Source organism: Rattus norvegicus, chromosome 6 (assembly GCF_021556685.1).
Source record: "Rattus norvegicus strain SHRSP/BbbUtx chromosome 6, alternate assembly SHRSP_T2T, whole genome shotgun sequence".
In the NCBI taxonomy this organism is placed as follows: domain Eukaryota; kingdom Metazoa; phylum Chordata; class Mammalia; order Rodentia; family Muridae; genus Rattus; species Rattus norvegicus.
The window spans coordinates 135,607,424-135,621,430 of record NC_141539.1 but is presented as its reverse complement, the minus strand read 5'-3'; the positions used below and the strand labels follow the sequence as shown (position 1 = coordinate 135,621,430).

The 14,007-nt window shown below is 48.6% G+C and overlaps 1 protein-coding gene across 13 annotated transcripts in view; it reads right to left on the bottom strand.

Annotated features, from left to right (window-relative positions):
* Window positions 1-290: 290 nt before the first annotated feature.
* The window catches only part of Ppp2r5c (protein phosphatase 2, regulatory subunit B', gamma), a 135,453-nt gene continuing 121,736 nt past the window's right edge, over window positions 291-14,007 (bottom strand). For 3 of the 13 annotated variants that reach the window (XM_087554791.1, NM_001415126.1, XM_087554793.1), the window contains 4 exon segments: window positions 13,097-13,169; window positions 8,930-9,046; window positions 5,294-5,361; window positions 291-2,977 (listed from right to left, as the gene is read on the bottom strand). In XM_087554791.1, the coding sequence (XP_087410917.1) occupies window positions 5,314-5,361; window positions 8,930-9,046; window positions 13,097-13,169 (238 nt within the window). In that variant the 3' untranslated portion in view covers window positions 291-2,977; window positions 5,294-5,313. 13 annotated transcript variants of the gene reach the window in all.

Sequence of the window (14,007 nt, the reverse complement as noted above, 5' to 3'; positions counted from 1 at the left end):
AGGCCTGCCTCTGCCTCCTGGGTTCTGAGATCAAAAGTGTGCATCTCCACACCCGGCACTTGCCTTTTCAACCGAAGAGGTAGCATGGTGGCTTACAGGACTAGCTTCTAAGAAGACCCTCCGCTAGGAGCTAATGTCCAGCTGACACTCATTAGGGGGACACAGGGCAGACACCTGCTTCCCACCTCTAGCCGGTGTCCCTGGAGTGGCTGGTCCCTGACCTGACAGTAACAGTGTGTGGGAACCAGACCGCCCAAAGCCATGGCTAAATTTAGTTTCATGATGAGCGATAAAATTCACATGTTCTTTATTTAGTCCGTATAATACACCGTTTTAAAGAGTTCTTTAAAATTAGATAAAAGAGCATATTAAATGGCAAGTGCATGAAGTCTTTCTTCATAAACAATGTCAAAACAAAAAAAGTTCTGAATTACAAAATGTTAAAAAATATGTCGGTACTTAACATTTCGCTAAAGCGTAAAGTTACAGATATTTCCTAAAGAAAAATAACTGTGCCACTTAACCTAGTTTTTGCTGTTTCTATGAACTTTTTTTTTATTCTGTACATAGGACATTTTGTACAAAATACGAAGTCTACATTTTTTATTACTTATTACCATAAAACAAAGATACAATGTATGTACAATGTTCAAAGGAAGCCATCCAAAGCCACACTAGAAAGACACTTGAACTGTGATATCTCTGCCGCACAGACACATTCTGGAAAGAGTGAAGGTGCCAAACTAGAGCCGTGTGAAGAAAAACAGTCACCCATTTATTTTCAACGTGGTACTTTTTTTTTTTTTTTTGAGACCAGTTTGGTACAGAATCAGCAGTGTGTCTTAACAATATACAGTTGAACGATTAGCACAGGGAATCGAGTACTAACTAGGGGAACCTTAATAGGCCAAAAAATTAAGTAATACTCTTGTCAAAGAAAATTAGTTTCTCTCAAAACATCTTTCTCTTTTTTTTTTCTTTATTGGTGAATGTTTGTCTTCAATAAAGAGCAGAAGTGAGACCTGGACCAGAGGATGCTCTGCCGTGCTGAGCTTTGCACAATCACCCGTACACTGAGAGCTTGCTTTCACGCAGGGCTCCGGAGCCTCTCGGGAACCCCTCACCGCACACAGAATGCCCCGTGTCAGGGATATCTGAGACTCTACCAGCTAAAGACGAGAGTTCAAACAATGGGGGATCAAAACACAGAGACGCTGCTTTGTACAATAAAGCACCCTTTTTCCCTCAAAAGGAGAAGGCATCTCAACTTTTTTTTTTAAATTATAGATTTCATAATAGTAAAGTGGATAGATACTTGTCAAGTTTCTCAGGAAGTGTTCTCACCCAAGCGGCCACCTGTCCACCCTCAACTGGGGCCGCCTTTCTGGTCAGCCATGCAGGCTTTCCCTCTCTGCACGCGCCCTTCTCCCCCACCGTGCGGCATGAGCATCGGCAGCCGTCTAAGGGGACCCAGAAGCAGGCTCCGTGGCCATGGCAGAGCAATGTCTGATTTCACAACTTTTTCATGGATACCCGAGACCACGATTAAGAAGCAGGTTTTAAAAGAAGCCACATTTTTACCATATCTTATGCATCAAGACACGTAACACTAAGTTATATATATGCTGGAGACAAAAGAAACGAGTCACTGTCCAGAATAGCAGTTCACATCTCAAGCAGCTTTTAAGCAGGATAAATAAGTCAAAATACTGGCCACCCTGAGAGAAAAAAAAAAAGACTAGACAAAGCACTAAGTTTATGGATTTTTCTCCTCGTGCTATTCCGTCTAAAACAGAAGCTTAATCCATGCAAGAATTCTGTGAAGCCTGTAGCAGCACGTGAAGACCAGTGGAAACACAGACACTGCTCTTTTCCTTGCAAGCCTGGTAATGTGCTTTTTCCAACAGAAAGGCTCACTGGGTGCCCACACAGCGCACATTACGGCGCAGGCAGCCACAGTCTACACTAGGCCTTGTGGCTTGATTTACTGTGACTTTCTACAGATGTGGAATTCTTAGATCCTGTAATCTTTATCAATTCAAGAGCCTTGTTGAAGGATCATGTGTAAGTAGATGAAAAACTGATTCTGCAAATAAAAATATGAACACATAATTTCAACATTGCAGTTCTACTCAAGGTGGACTGAGGAAGCACTTCTCAGAGCTCTCCTTGGCGCTTAGGTGGAACCCTGGCCTCTACCACAGACTATGAAATATGGCTTTCGGTAGACATTAAGGGAAGTGGGACATGGTGACCGTGCTGTTAGTCAAGGGAAAGAAACACCTTCAAAGGTCCCAGCGCTGAGGACTGTTGGCCTCTTTCCCGGTAGGCAGCTAGAATGTGAAAGCAAGGAGTCATCTCTGTGAGGCCTGACAACCATCAGCTGCTGGCAGAGCAAGAGGGAAAACAACGTCAAGGGTTGAAAAGTCTTAAAGGGGGAGATGCCTCTAACACGTGCCTTGAAATGTCATCGGTATCACCACAGAACTCCCACTTCAGAGGAACACAGGGTCCACTGGGTGCGAGAAGACGACAGCCAGGGTGACAGCTTCCCTATAGCTCTTACTCTGTCTCACTCAGGGGTGTGCTGGGGTGGTGACAACAAGGTGATGACACCGTTACCAACTCCCCCAGCCCCCAGCTTGGCCGGCAGGGCCAGAGAAGCCACCATTGTTTGAACTCCTAATCTCGAGCTGAGGCAGACAAGCGTTATTGCCTACAGAACGGGGGTCGGAGGAAGCTTTGACTTTTGAGTGTAACTGACTGGTATGGCACAAACAGTATGTCTTTTCTACAGCATCCAGAAGAGAACTGACAGGCCCAGCTCGGCGTGCTGCTCCAGACGCTAGCGCCCGTCCTGGGAGAGCAGCTCACTGGCTCTGCAGTGAGCTTCCAAGGCTTTCTCGGTGTGGGGGTCCTGAGGCAGCTCGGACTTGCGGCGCACAAGGGGACGGTCCTTCTTCAGATCCTTCTGTGCCTGGAATCACAAATGCAATGCAGTTGGCTATGCAGTAGGCTAACTGAGGAGGGAGTTCACTTCCGGGTTAGAAGTCAGAGGAAAAGACGAGGCAAACAAGGTTCACAGGTGTGCTCCAGCCTCAGCTGGCCGATTTCCTATCCGTTCACTCAATACCCTAGGCACTGTGTAGTGACTAGGGTGCAGCTCGGTGGGCAGGGGTAACTTTGGGCTTCTACAGTGTTAGTGTTGCAGAATTTCCCAGGAGTTACAACTCCCCCGAGTGTCCTCCTCTCTCATAAAACACCCCGTGTCTGTTACACCTTTCAGGAAAGAGACTTTTTTTTTTGAAAGGGGAAAACAGAATGAATGAGAAACAAAGTAGATTTAAAACCATAAGAGAGCTAAAATGCCTACAAAAGTTCTAAGAGAGTTTTGCAGTACAAGGTGTTAAATATGTCACACGGCTGGAAAAAAAAACTGTGCCGAGAAAAGTCATTTCACGGGGAAGTTTCTAATATTGAGTCTAAGGCATAAAACATTCCTTTTCTTTTCCACTCTCTTTCTGAAGTTTAGGAACTCCATGTTAGCAGGATTTAGATTCTATGTGTGCATGTGCACATATGTGCATGTTTTGAGACAGGATCTTATGATGTAGCTCAGGTTGGCCTTAAATTTACTCTGTAGTCCAGGCTGGCCCTGACCTCATGGCAATCCTGCCTTAGCCTCCCAGGTTATGAACAGAGCCAGCATGCCTTGGGGTATAACCAACCCTGCATGAATAAAGAATGGGGCCGCAGAGGGGTGTCTGCGCTGAGGAAAGCTCCTGTGCTAGCCCGGGACTCAGAGGCACAGGACACCGCCTCAGCTGTCTAAAGGCAGTGAGACATCCACAGGCGGCCAGTGGTGCTTTCAGACCCACGCTGCTTCACCCCAACCCTTTTCCTTCCCACCCAGCGTCTCTAACCAAAGGAGAATAAACCTTTGTGGTGTAATCTAGAAAAACCCCAATGGTTTAAAGGTCATCCACCACAGTGACAGAAGAGCAGGTGTGCAGATGTCTGGCTACGTGGTGATAAACACGCTTTTAATGCTCTGGTGCACAAGCACCTGCAAGCCACAGCCAGAAGGAAGCCTGTGTGCGTTTCAGAGTTCGGTGTTTCCTAGCAAGGTTGTCTGTGGGGCTGCCTGTCATTACCTATAATTATGAACAGCAGCAGTGGGCTCGGGGTCTGACACCAGGATTGTTTCTGGAGCTGTCACTGGGACCTGGGGAAGGCAAGCTTTTCCATTTTCCTGCCTAGAAACCAGTTTGAGATGGCAAATCTCACCAGTCCCCATACAGGCTGTGACCACTCACCACGCTTGTAAGAGTGCATTTACTGATCTGAAAAGTCCACAGTCACCATCCCCCTGCCTCAGCCTCCCAAGCGCTGAGATTCAGGGTGTGTACCACTGCGGCTGGCGCCTAAAGAGTACTTTATTCGGGGTTGGGGATTTAGCTCAGTGGTAGAGCGCTTGCCTAGGAAGCGCAAGGCCCTGGGTTCGGTCCCCAGCCCCGAAAAAAAAGAACCAAAAAAAAAAAAAAAAAAAAAAAAAGAGTACTTTATTCTTTAACCCATTAGAAACTCAGGTAAAATTCTACCCTGAATTTTATACCCATCCTGATGTAAACCAACATTTTAAAATACACGAAATATGTAATTACCTCTGATATAGCCATGTCATTAAAAAGAGACCCCTTACCCGAGAGACTATAAGCAAGCCCTTGGAGCTGGAACCAGTGAAGGCAAATTGTGGAAAGTGAACTGATGGGAGACTCTGGACACACGAGGGGCCTCTCTGCTTAGCCCTGCAGACGGATGCAGGAGGCGGAGAGAAGACACACCACAAGAGGAACAGTGAAGGAAGCAGGAAGCAGGAAAGAGTGAGGCATCATGCAGATGCTGGTCTAGGATGAGTAAGACCTGGGGGAGGGGCTGTGCTGGCGGCATGCGGGCAGGGGTGGGTGGACGAGGGAGCCAGGGGAGCGTTGGCTGAGACAGCGCTGTGTGAGACACAGGAGCCTGGGCACTCTGGTGCCAACAGCCAGTGCTGAGGGCCCTGCAGAGGACATGGGCTGGTACACAATGGCACACGCCTCCTTTACTTGGAAAGGCGCTGAGTTCAAACTTTCGAACTTAATCAGAGGTAGAGCTGATCAGCATTCCTTTAGCTCTGTCTTGCCCATCGCAAGCTGTAATATCATGGAAAGGAGGGAAAATACTTCATGTCCGCATGGGGCTTGTCAAGCTTCGTACAACCTTAAGCATACGCTATGCATTTTCCAAGGAGTACCTGCACTGCCCACTCCGTCTCTACACCTTCCTGACTTGCGTGGTTGACATTGCTTTTCTCCCGACCAACTGTTAAAAATGAAAATTGTAAACATTTTAAATGTCTCTGATATCAACGGTATTCACATAAAACTACATGCTTTTGGGGGAGGTGTATTCTGTAGAGGGTTACATAAGTTCTACAGAAGAAATCCAAACTGTGGTTCTAACAGGTAAATACATTACTCAATTTCTCCACACCCCTACCCCGCCCCACCAACCCAGATCCTTTCTTGGCAATTAGTCCCCAGTTTCCTGCAGGACCACCCAACCTGTCCTGGCCCAAGTCAAGTCCATTTAAAGAAACATGGACTCTCTGGGAAAACGTTGAAAAATAAGACTGAGGGCCACAGACAGTTCACACTGCCCAAGTCCAGGCCTTAGTTTTCAGCTATAGCTTTATTTGCTTTCTGAGCTGGGGGTCTTGCTGTGTAGCCTGGGCTAGTCTTACCCGTGCACAGTCTTGCCTCAGTTTCCAAAGTGCTAGGACTACAGGCCTGGGCCACCACATCTGGTACTTGTACGTCTGTTGTCATAATCAAGAATGTCAGGAGCCCCGAACCAAACTATTTGAAATGAGTTTATCATTTCAAATATTACCTATGAGCCTGCAGCTCAGACACCTTCATCTAGACAGCGAGACTCAACTGTGCACTGGCTCAGGGGTTTCACCACGGACACTGGCACTGAGCAGCGTTGTCTTTCTCAGATGTTTAAACTATTCTAGGTTCTCTGTGTTTCCACAGCAACTTATTTCAGCTTCTTATTCTTTTTCAAAGACAGGCTCTTTACTAGATAGCCCAGCTGGCTTCAAACTTAAGATTTCCTGCTCTGTCTCTACTCCACGGGATTTTAGAATTGGTTAGTTTTTGAGCCTGGGTTGACCTCTGAACTTTATATAGCCAGGGAGGACCTGACATCTTGGTTTTCTTGCCTTCACTGTAACCAGCATTAAGGTTACAGGAGTGCACGGGCACGCAGGGTCTGTGCTGGGATGTCAGGTCTTCCTGCACGCGAAGCAAGCAGCATACCACCTGAGCTATCCTGGGCTTCATTTTCTTAAGGGGAGAAAGCCTGCTGGATTCCAATGGATAAGTCACTCTGGGGAGAACTGAATTCCCCGTGCGTGGCATCTCCTGCCTCAGGAGTTTGGGCCACAGAGCTCTCAAGGTGACGGCTGACGCTTTAAGAATGTCAGTTATAGGGGCTGGAGAGATGGCTCAGAGGTTAAGAGCACCCGACTACTCTTCCAGAGGTCCTGAGTTCAATTCCCAGCAACCACATGGTGGCTCACAACCATCTGTAAAGAGATCTGATGCCCTCTTCTGGTGTATCTGAAGACAGCTACAGTGTACTTATATATAATAAATGAATAAATCTAAAAAAAAAAAAAGAATGTCAGTTATAGAAACTTCAACTAGCTGAGATAATCTCAAGAGTCACACAGGCAGAGAGCAGATCTGTCATGGGAGCGTCTCAGGGCAACCCTGCCCAGGCTGCTCAGAAAGGGACCCGCTGCCCATGATGGGTAGAGGGTGGACACCAGCTGGGGGGCTCCGTGGCTCCAGAGCCCTCCAACACCAGAGCCCACTTTTTGAGGCATTTTAAAGGTGTAAGCTGAATTTGCTGTGTTCTTGTTCCAGCTGTTGACCTTGTAAAGCACAGGGCGTAGGTTATAGTGAATCGTGACCAAGGCTGAAGGATGTACCAATTCAACCTTCAAAGACTCAATGTGTGGGAAATAGCTCACAACTCCTAGATTTTATATGGCCCAAGCATCTTAAAATTGAGTAAAAGGCCACAGATTTCCAGGTGGGCTTCCCCACAGTCCAGGATGTGGGGGTCTTAGATGGGCCACTCGGCTGGGCTGCCACTGGCAGACTCAGGGCTGTAAAGTCTAAGTGGAAGTGAAAGAGGTGACCTTAATTCCTGTCAAAGTCACAAAGAAATCATGGAGGGAAACTTCCTAGTTAGAACATAGGAAACACGTGGGTTTTTTTTCTTTTCTATTCCCCCCTCCCATTGGCCTTCTCTGTCTTCCTTCTGTTTTTTCAGGAGGGTCTCATTGTGTGGCTCAGAATGGCCTTCCACTCACGATTTTCCTGCCTTGGCTTCTGGCGCTCTGGGATTATAGCTTGAGTAAACGTGCCCAGGTGAGCTCTTGATGAACTCTATTCATTGCTAAGAAAAACCATTATGAGCAAAGTGTGGAGTTCAACTAATTGCTGACGGTTAGTAGGTCAGTAGGTCAGTAGGTCAGTGGGTGGCCACTGCACTTCTCCACTGCATTTCTTTTTTTTTTCTTTTTCTTTTTCTTTTTTCGGAGCTGGGGACCGAACCCAGGGCCTTGTGCTTGCTAGGCAAGTGCTCTGCCACTAAGCTAAATCCCCAACCCCTCCACTGCATTTCTAATGTGCTCATTTATCCATTTAAACAAAGTTCAACTTAAATCAAAGGGCCGAGAGTGAACATGGCAAGTTTAGGGGTTGGTCTCTCCTTGCTCACCACTCTGACAGGGAGCCTAGGGCTCCACAGCAGACAGCCATGTTGCCAAGGGGAGAAGAATCAGCCACAAGCACCTCTGCTTATGTAATTGACACACAAGACATGGCCTTGCAGGGCACTGCTGGCAGCAGTTCTGAAGAGATTCTGCTGCAGCCTCTCTCCATGCCAGGCCTTGGAGCGCTTCTGTGTACTGTACTGTGACCACAGCCCAGTTCAGAAGGCTCTATTTCTGCCTCTGTAGAGGTGTGCAGTTGGGGCTGGGGAAGGCTCGGCTGGCTCCGGTGCCCACTCTTGGTAATGCCTCATCCTGTTTTAGTCAGGTGGGGGGTTACTTGAACCAAACAGAAATAGATTAGAGAATCCTTCTGTGTACTTAACTGAGCTCCTCAGGATGCCATGGGCGGTAAGGAGCAATGAGGGGTCCCCTTCCACATCCTAGAATTTGAGTACCAATGTCAAGGGACTGTCATTCATCTAGGGGGACTAAAAGTTACAAGTCAGAATGACCATTGCCTCCAGGTCCATTCAAGGCATTGCTTACACATGCCCAGGCCACGGAGCATGCCCAGAGGGATACAGACTTTTAGGACCTACAGAGGAGCTCAGTGGATCACCCTCTTTAAACCTTTCTGTGAATGTTCTCAATTTGATAGAAAGAGATCTCTGGGTTAAAAATGCTCCAAACCATTGCACGGAGTTGGAATTGTTGCTGGCACAGCCCTGGCCTACCACTGGGTCCCATAGGAAGTCAAACTTCCCACCTTGGGTATCCTGGGAGGTATGGGGTGTGGCACCTGCTAGGAAGATCTAAGGGGAAGTCTGTGCACCAGAGCAGGGGTGGGAGGGCTTCGAGGAGAGAGTGAATGGCAGGGTGCTGTCGCAAAGCTCTGCTTTTGCTCAAGCTAATGTACGACAGTTAGTTGGGTCTCTTATGCTAAGGGAAGTGAAGCAACAAACTGCAGGGCGCACACTTAATGGCTAAGAGCTTCTCTAGCAATCTGACCACTCAGATCCAGAGCTCAGCAGAACGTGACGGACCCGTCAAGCACATCTGTGGCAGGTATAGCCTTCCTGTGCTCAGTGCCCTTTTTACCTGACGAGTCTCGTCGCTCACTGTCTTTTTCAGCATCTGCACATCTTCAAACTGAGGACCATCTGTCTCCATGGCAACCGGGATGCTCATGGCGCTGGCTTGACTATACACTGCATACTGCAATGCAAAGTATGGAGTCACTGTCTGTTAGGTGCTGGGGCGGCACTCGGGGCCCTCACCCTGCACGGGCTGCTGGCTGCAGGGCCCTTCCCTGAGTCCCTCTTCTACAAGAAGCCGTGTAGCGGGAGATACACTTGCCTGCTTGCCCCTGATGAAGCTGAGGGCTGCTGCCTGTAGGATGCTAGGAAGGGGCTCACTCTCCTGTGGTCTGGGTTATGCAATTGACCTCTGCTGGCCCCAAGATCACTTCTACACCTTCCTGAGTTCATCTTGAGACAGCCAGCCTATAGCCTTTTGTATCTCTGGGCCAAAACACTGAAGGGGGACTGTCCATAGCAGAAGCTGTCACCCTCCTTCACATTCACCCTGGGGCAGCTGCCCCCAAACCCTTCCCTTCGTTCCATGTCCCCAGTATTTTTCTGAGACCGTAAACCTTTCAACATAGCCCAATACAAACTGGAGCGGGGTGGCCTATTGCTAGGAACCCTCTAACTGGGCCTGGGGTCAGGTCCACTGTGTCTTGGGACCCTGTGCTAAGCTTCCCTCTCTTCAATGTGGTCTCTAATCCCTATGCTCTGGGTGCATCAGACAGGGTGTAAGGGCAGGTAGCCTGCCACCTGCCTGTACCACTGACCTGAGGCTTTGTGAGCAGAGGGATATAGCCACAGCTTGTAAGCTGCTGGCACCTGCCCTCTCTATGTGGTGAGGTCAGGGAGGGGCACAGCCAGTGTCCGCTGCAGGTTGGGGGTCATGCTCAGTTCTTCCCTTGTAATATAGGAGCTTCCAGGAAGCCCCAAGCCTTCAGGGGAAGCTGGGTCTTGTGTTCAGACTTATTTCTGGCCTTAGCTAACTCCACCCTTCTGGTCGGCAGCTCTGCTCAGCCTAGTCTGGTCCCTTTACCCTCCAGGCTGGGTACTTGCTGTAACCTGGCACTCAGTGTCTTCCTACAACCATTGGCCTCCTTGCTGCCTGCTCTGCTCAATGGCCTCTTTTCCATACGTTCCAAGTCAGCCCCCATGGGCCTGGCCCTTCCAGCACGCCATGGTGCTGCTGACCTAACAGAAAAGCTTTCTAAAGTCTGCCTAGGTCACTCTGTGCCTTACATACATTTGGAGGGATAAAGGCAGCCAGCTTCTGCCCTCTCGCCAGTGTTATCACAGCTCTCCCACGGCCAGCCCTGGGTTTCTCTGGCATTTTTCTGACTCGCCTGGGTATTGGACCCTCGCCTCAAACACCAACTGAGTGACAACTGTTGGGTCAGGACTCCCTCTGCACTCACCAGTCCTCACCTCATCTCAGTGCCATTTCTTTCTGACCCTCCCTACAGACACGAGCCACGCCTTCTCCCAAAGTCCAGAGCAGTCCTCAGTTGTGTGCTATGGTTTGGCTGCACTGACCCCCTTGTGCACCCTATGCTTCTAGATCCCAGGCTGTGTTTGGCTCTCCTATTTTTTTTCTCTTTTTTTTTTTTTCCGTAGCTGGGGACCGAACCCAGGGCCTTGCGGTTGCTAGGCAAGCGCTCTACCACTGAGCTAAATCCCCAACCCCCTGGCTCTCCTATTTTTATCAACTGGAAATCTCCAGTTCGCTACAGGATGCACAGCACCTTGTCCTGTATGTGCTCAAAGTCAGGTGGGGAGGAACAGAGAGGAAAGGTCTGCTGTGAGACAGCACTGGGGTCATCATCTCAACATTCCCGGGTAAACCCAGTGCTTTCCATGCAGCTGTACAAGAGTGGAAAGGACCCCGTGCCCAAGGGCCGTGCTGGCTCACGGCAGATGGGCAGATGGAGCCCTCTTCAGTGGGCGAGAGCCTTAAGCAGGCAGCAGCTCACAGGATGAGAATGTATAGGCCTCCACACGAGCTGTGTGGGCCTGGGACTTCATCCCCACCACAGCCCAGGTGCACCTGCACCTCAGAGACTCGCTTTCCATTCACACAGTATCCCAGGTGATGTCAGGTGTGTGTGTGTGTGTGTGTGTGTGTGTGTGTGTGTGTGTGTGTGTGTGTGTACGCATGTGTGTGTGTATGTGAGAGAAAGAGAGAGAGAGAAAGAGAGAGAGAGAGAGAGAGAGAGAGAAAGAGAGAGCACACACACACATAGTAAGATACCCTAGAGTGGATTTGGAGAAACAGATCCGTGTTAGATATGACCAGTATTTTAGAATTCCACACAAATCATGTGGCATGAGAATCCAAAGGAGTGGCTATAGCTGACAAAACTTGTCTCCTACCAGCTTCCTGACCCTGGCACTTCACGTCTGCAGTAGATGAGACACCTGCTTGGTCTGTAAAAAGTGAGATTTGCTTTGGGAAGATGTCTCCTCAGAAGCTAAGTGAGCACAGAGAAGCACTGATAACCTTTCTTTGGACTGTGACGCTGCATGCGTACTCTTACCAAGGCTGATACGATACGGAGACTGCTTAAAACCCCAGATAATGACCACCAAACCTAGTCGTAGGATGCCAAGTACTACGCAGAAGTTAGGGAAGGCTTTTTCTCTCAAGAGAATTGAGTTCTAAGGCCTACTTCCAGCTCTGAGGTCTTAACACATGAAGTATTTTCCATTTTAGAGACAGCGTGTCATGGGGGTGGGGCATGCGAATGAGATTCTTGACTGTCACAGATGGTTCACACAGGGACTGGGGTGGGACAGCGGGAAGGGAGGTCACCAAAGTTCCAATGCCAAACCCACCACAGGTATGACGTCACCACAGTTTAAAAGAGCCATCAGGTAACCCAGGAAGCTTTGTTGCAAGGCGGTGGGACCCCAGGCTGCAACTGTTGACACAGCAGCCCGCTCTTCATTTGTAATGAGGAGCTTCGTGCAGCTGTCAACAGTGTTTCCATAGTCCATAAACAAACAAAAAAACTTCCAAATAAAGCAAGACCAGCGCAATGCCGGCAAGGCTGAGCCACCTAACCCTGCCCACACACGGCCTTTGCCGAGTTCTACAACTACTGGTACTTCAGCTCACTTTCCACATAAGCCCTGTCCGTGCGCGCAGACCTCAGTAATTCAGCTATAGGCCTTGGAAGAACTCTATAGTACGCAGAGCGCCATCAGGGAAACGTGAGCCACTGGTTTTAGGTGGAACCGCAGATCGCCACAGACTGTCATCAAGTCTCCTCTCATCAGAGGGATGCAGGCCAGAATGCGGTTTCATAGGAAAATACACACTGATATCTTCATGTATTGTTTTTATTAAATGACAAAGATTAAAAAAACCCACATCCAACTTACATAATAATTTATACACACTTCTCACCAAAAAGAAACACACTGTTTAGTAAGGTATTTTCTTCCCTGGAGAGCTGAGAGAAGCCTGAGAGATCTTAGTGTGGAAAGGTCAGACATTTCATCAAGTGGCTGTTTTAATCAGACATACACACAATAAGGAGAAAAGAAACACCCAGTAACATTGATCACTCAGACCAGCAGAGGCAACACCCCAGTAACTCTGATCACTCAGACCAGCAGAGGCAACACCAAAGCTGTCCCAGGTTCTGCCAGCCTAAAAGCTAACACTGGATGGAGGCTGCTGAGTCACCAGCAGCTCTGACAGATACGACCGTCTGCCTGGCTTCGCCTTGCACGAGCACGCTGCATCAGCTAGGGTAGAGAACGGTTAGTGTGAGCAGGGCAGAATTCAGTTAGTTCTCAGCATCCTTCGTCTGCTTCGCCCCCGCCTGTCTCATGTATGAGAATAGAGAGAGGAATATGGTTCAAGTGACAGCATCTATGACATTCGAGCAAGAAAGGACATTACAATCTTAGAGGTTACATCCTGGTTTGTTTTTTTTTAACCACATCATATCTTATTTTAAAGAGAAGAGAAAAAAGTCAATTCTGGGGTAAAAGTTATGTGTGGCAAATAAGTACTTATACAAGAGGAAGGTTACAAAGTTGGAAAGTGTTTTTATTGCGGACATTTGCACAGACAGTGTTAGTGACGTTGGCCTCCCTTCCTGGGGTGAGCCAGGTCCTATGTCATCAAACATTCACGCAAGCCTCAACACTCCCGAGTTACTCTCTTTTTTAGTACCTGGGGATTCGCTTTGGCTAGATTTTCTATTTTAACCCACGCTTCTTCTCGCTCTTTCATTTTTAGCTTCTCTCTGAAAAACAGGAAAACATCATTTGTATCAGACAGGAGTCACACTCAGGCGAGTTAGGGAGCGCGAAAGCAAGTAGACACCAGTGCCACAGTCATGCTTTCCAGCACTTTCTGGTCTTACTCCGTGTCTTACACCGTGGCTCTCAACACGTGTAACTCAAAGAGAAACCTCAAAACTGGCAAGGAGGTAGACTAACGATTCTTAAAAACTAAAAATGCTAAAAATTTAACAGGCTTTAAAATATAGCCCCCCTGTCCATCTCCTCTAAGTCGGTCTAATGTTCTTAGGTTGGCTGACTGCACAGGTGAGTCTGCAGAGGAGCCAAGGGGGTCAGAGCTGGTGCCCCAGTGGTGACAGTACTCTAAGGGGGTCAGAGCTGGCGCCCAGTGGTGACAGTAGTCCAAGGGGGTCGGAGCTGGCGCCCAGTGGTGACAGTAGTCCAAGGGAGACCAGGGTTGCTTCTAATTCCACCATTAGAGGCACTGAGTTGGAATGGTTATCGTTTTCTTTTAAACTCTCAAAATGCACTACCACGGGCGACTTCTGAAACACCATCACTCTCTAGGAGTGGAGGTGGCACCAGCACTGGAGAGTGGCTTCTTAGAGACTTCCACCACACCAACTCTGCCCGTGGGCCTGAGCCCTGCCCTGGCACGGCTGGCTCCCTGTGGCTCTGTCACCCTGTGCACTGAAGACAGGCATTCTGAGCTTTACCCAGTGCGCTCTGATTCACTCTACCTGCCCTATTAGGGCAACCACCTTTGTTACAACCATGGCTGTATCCAGGAACCAAAACAGAGTGTGACGTGCGGCCTAAACTCGCATGTTGTCTAAGGAA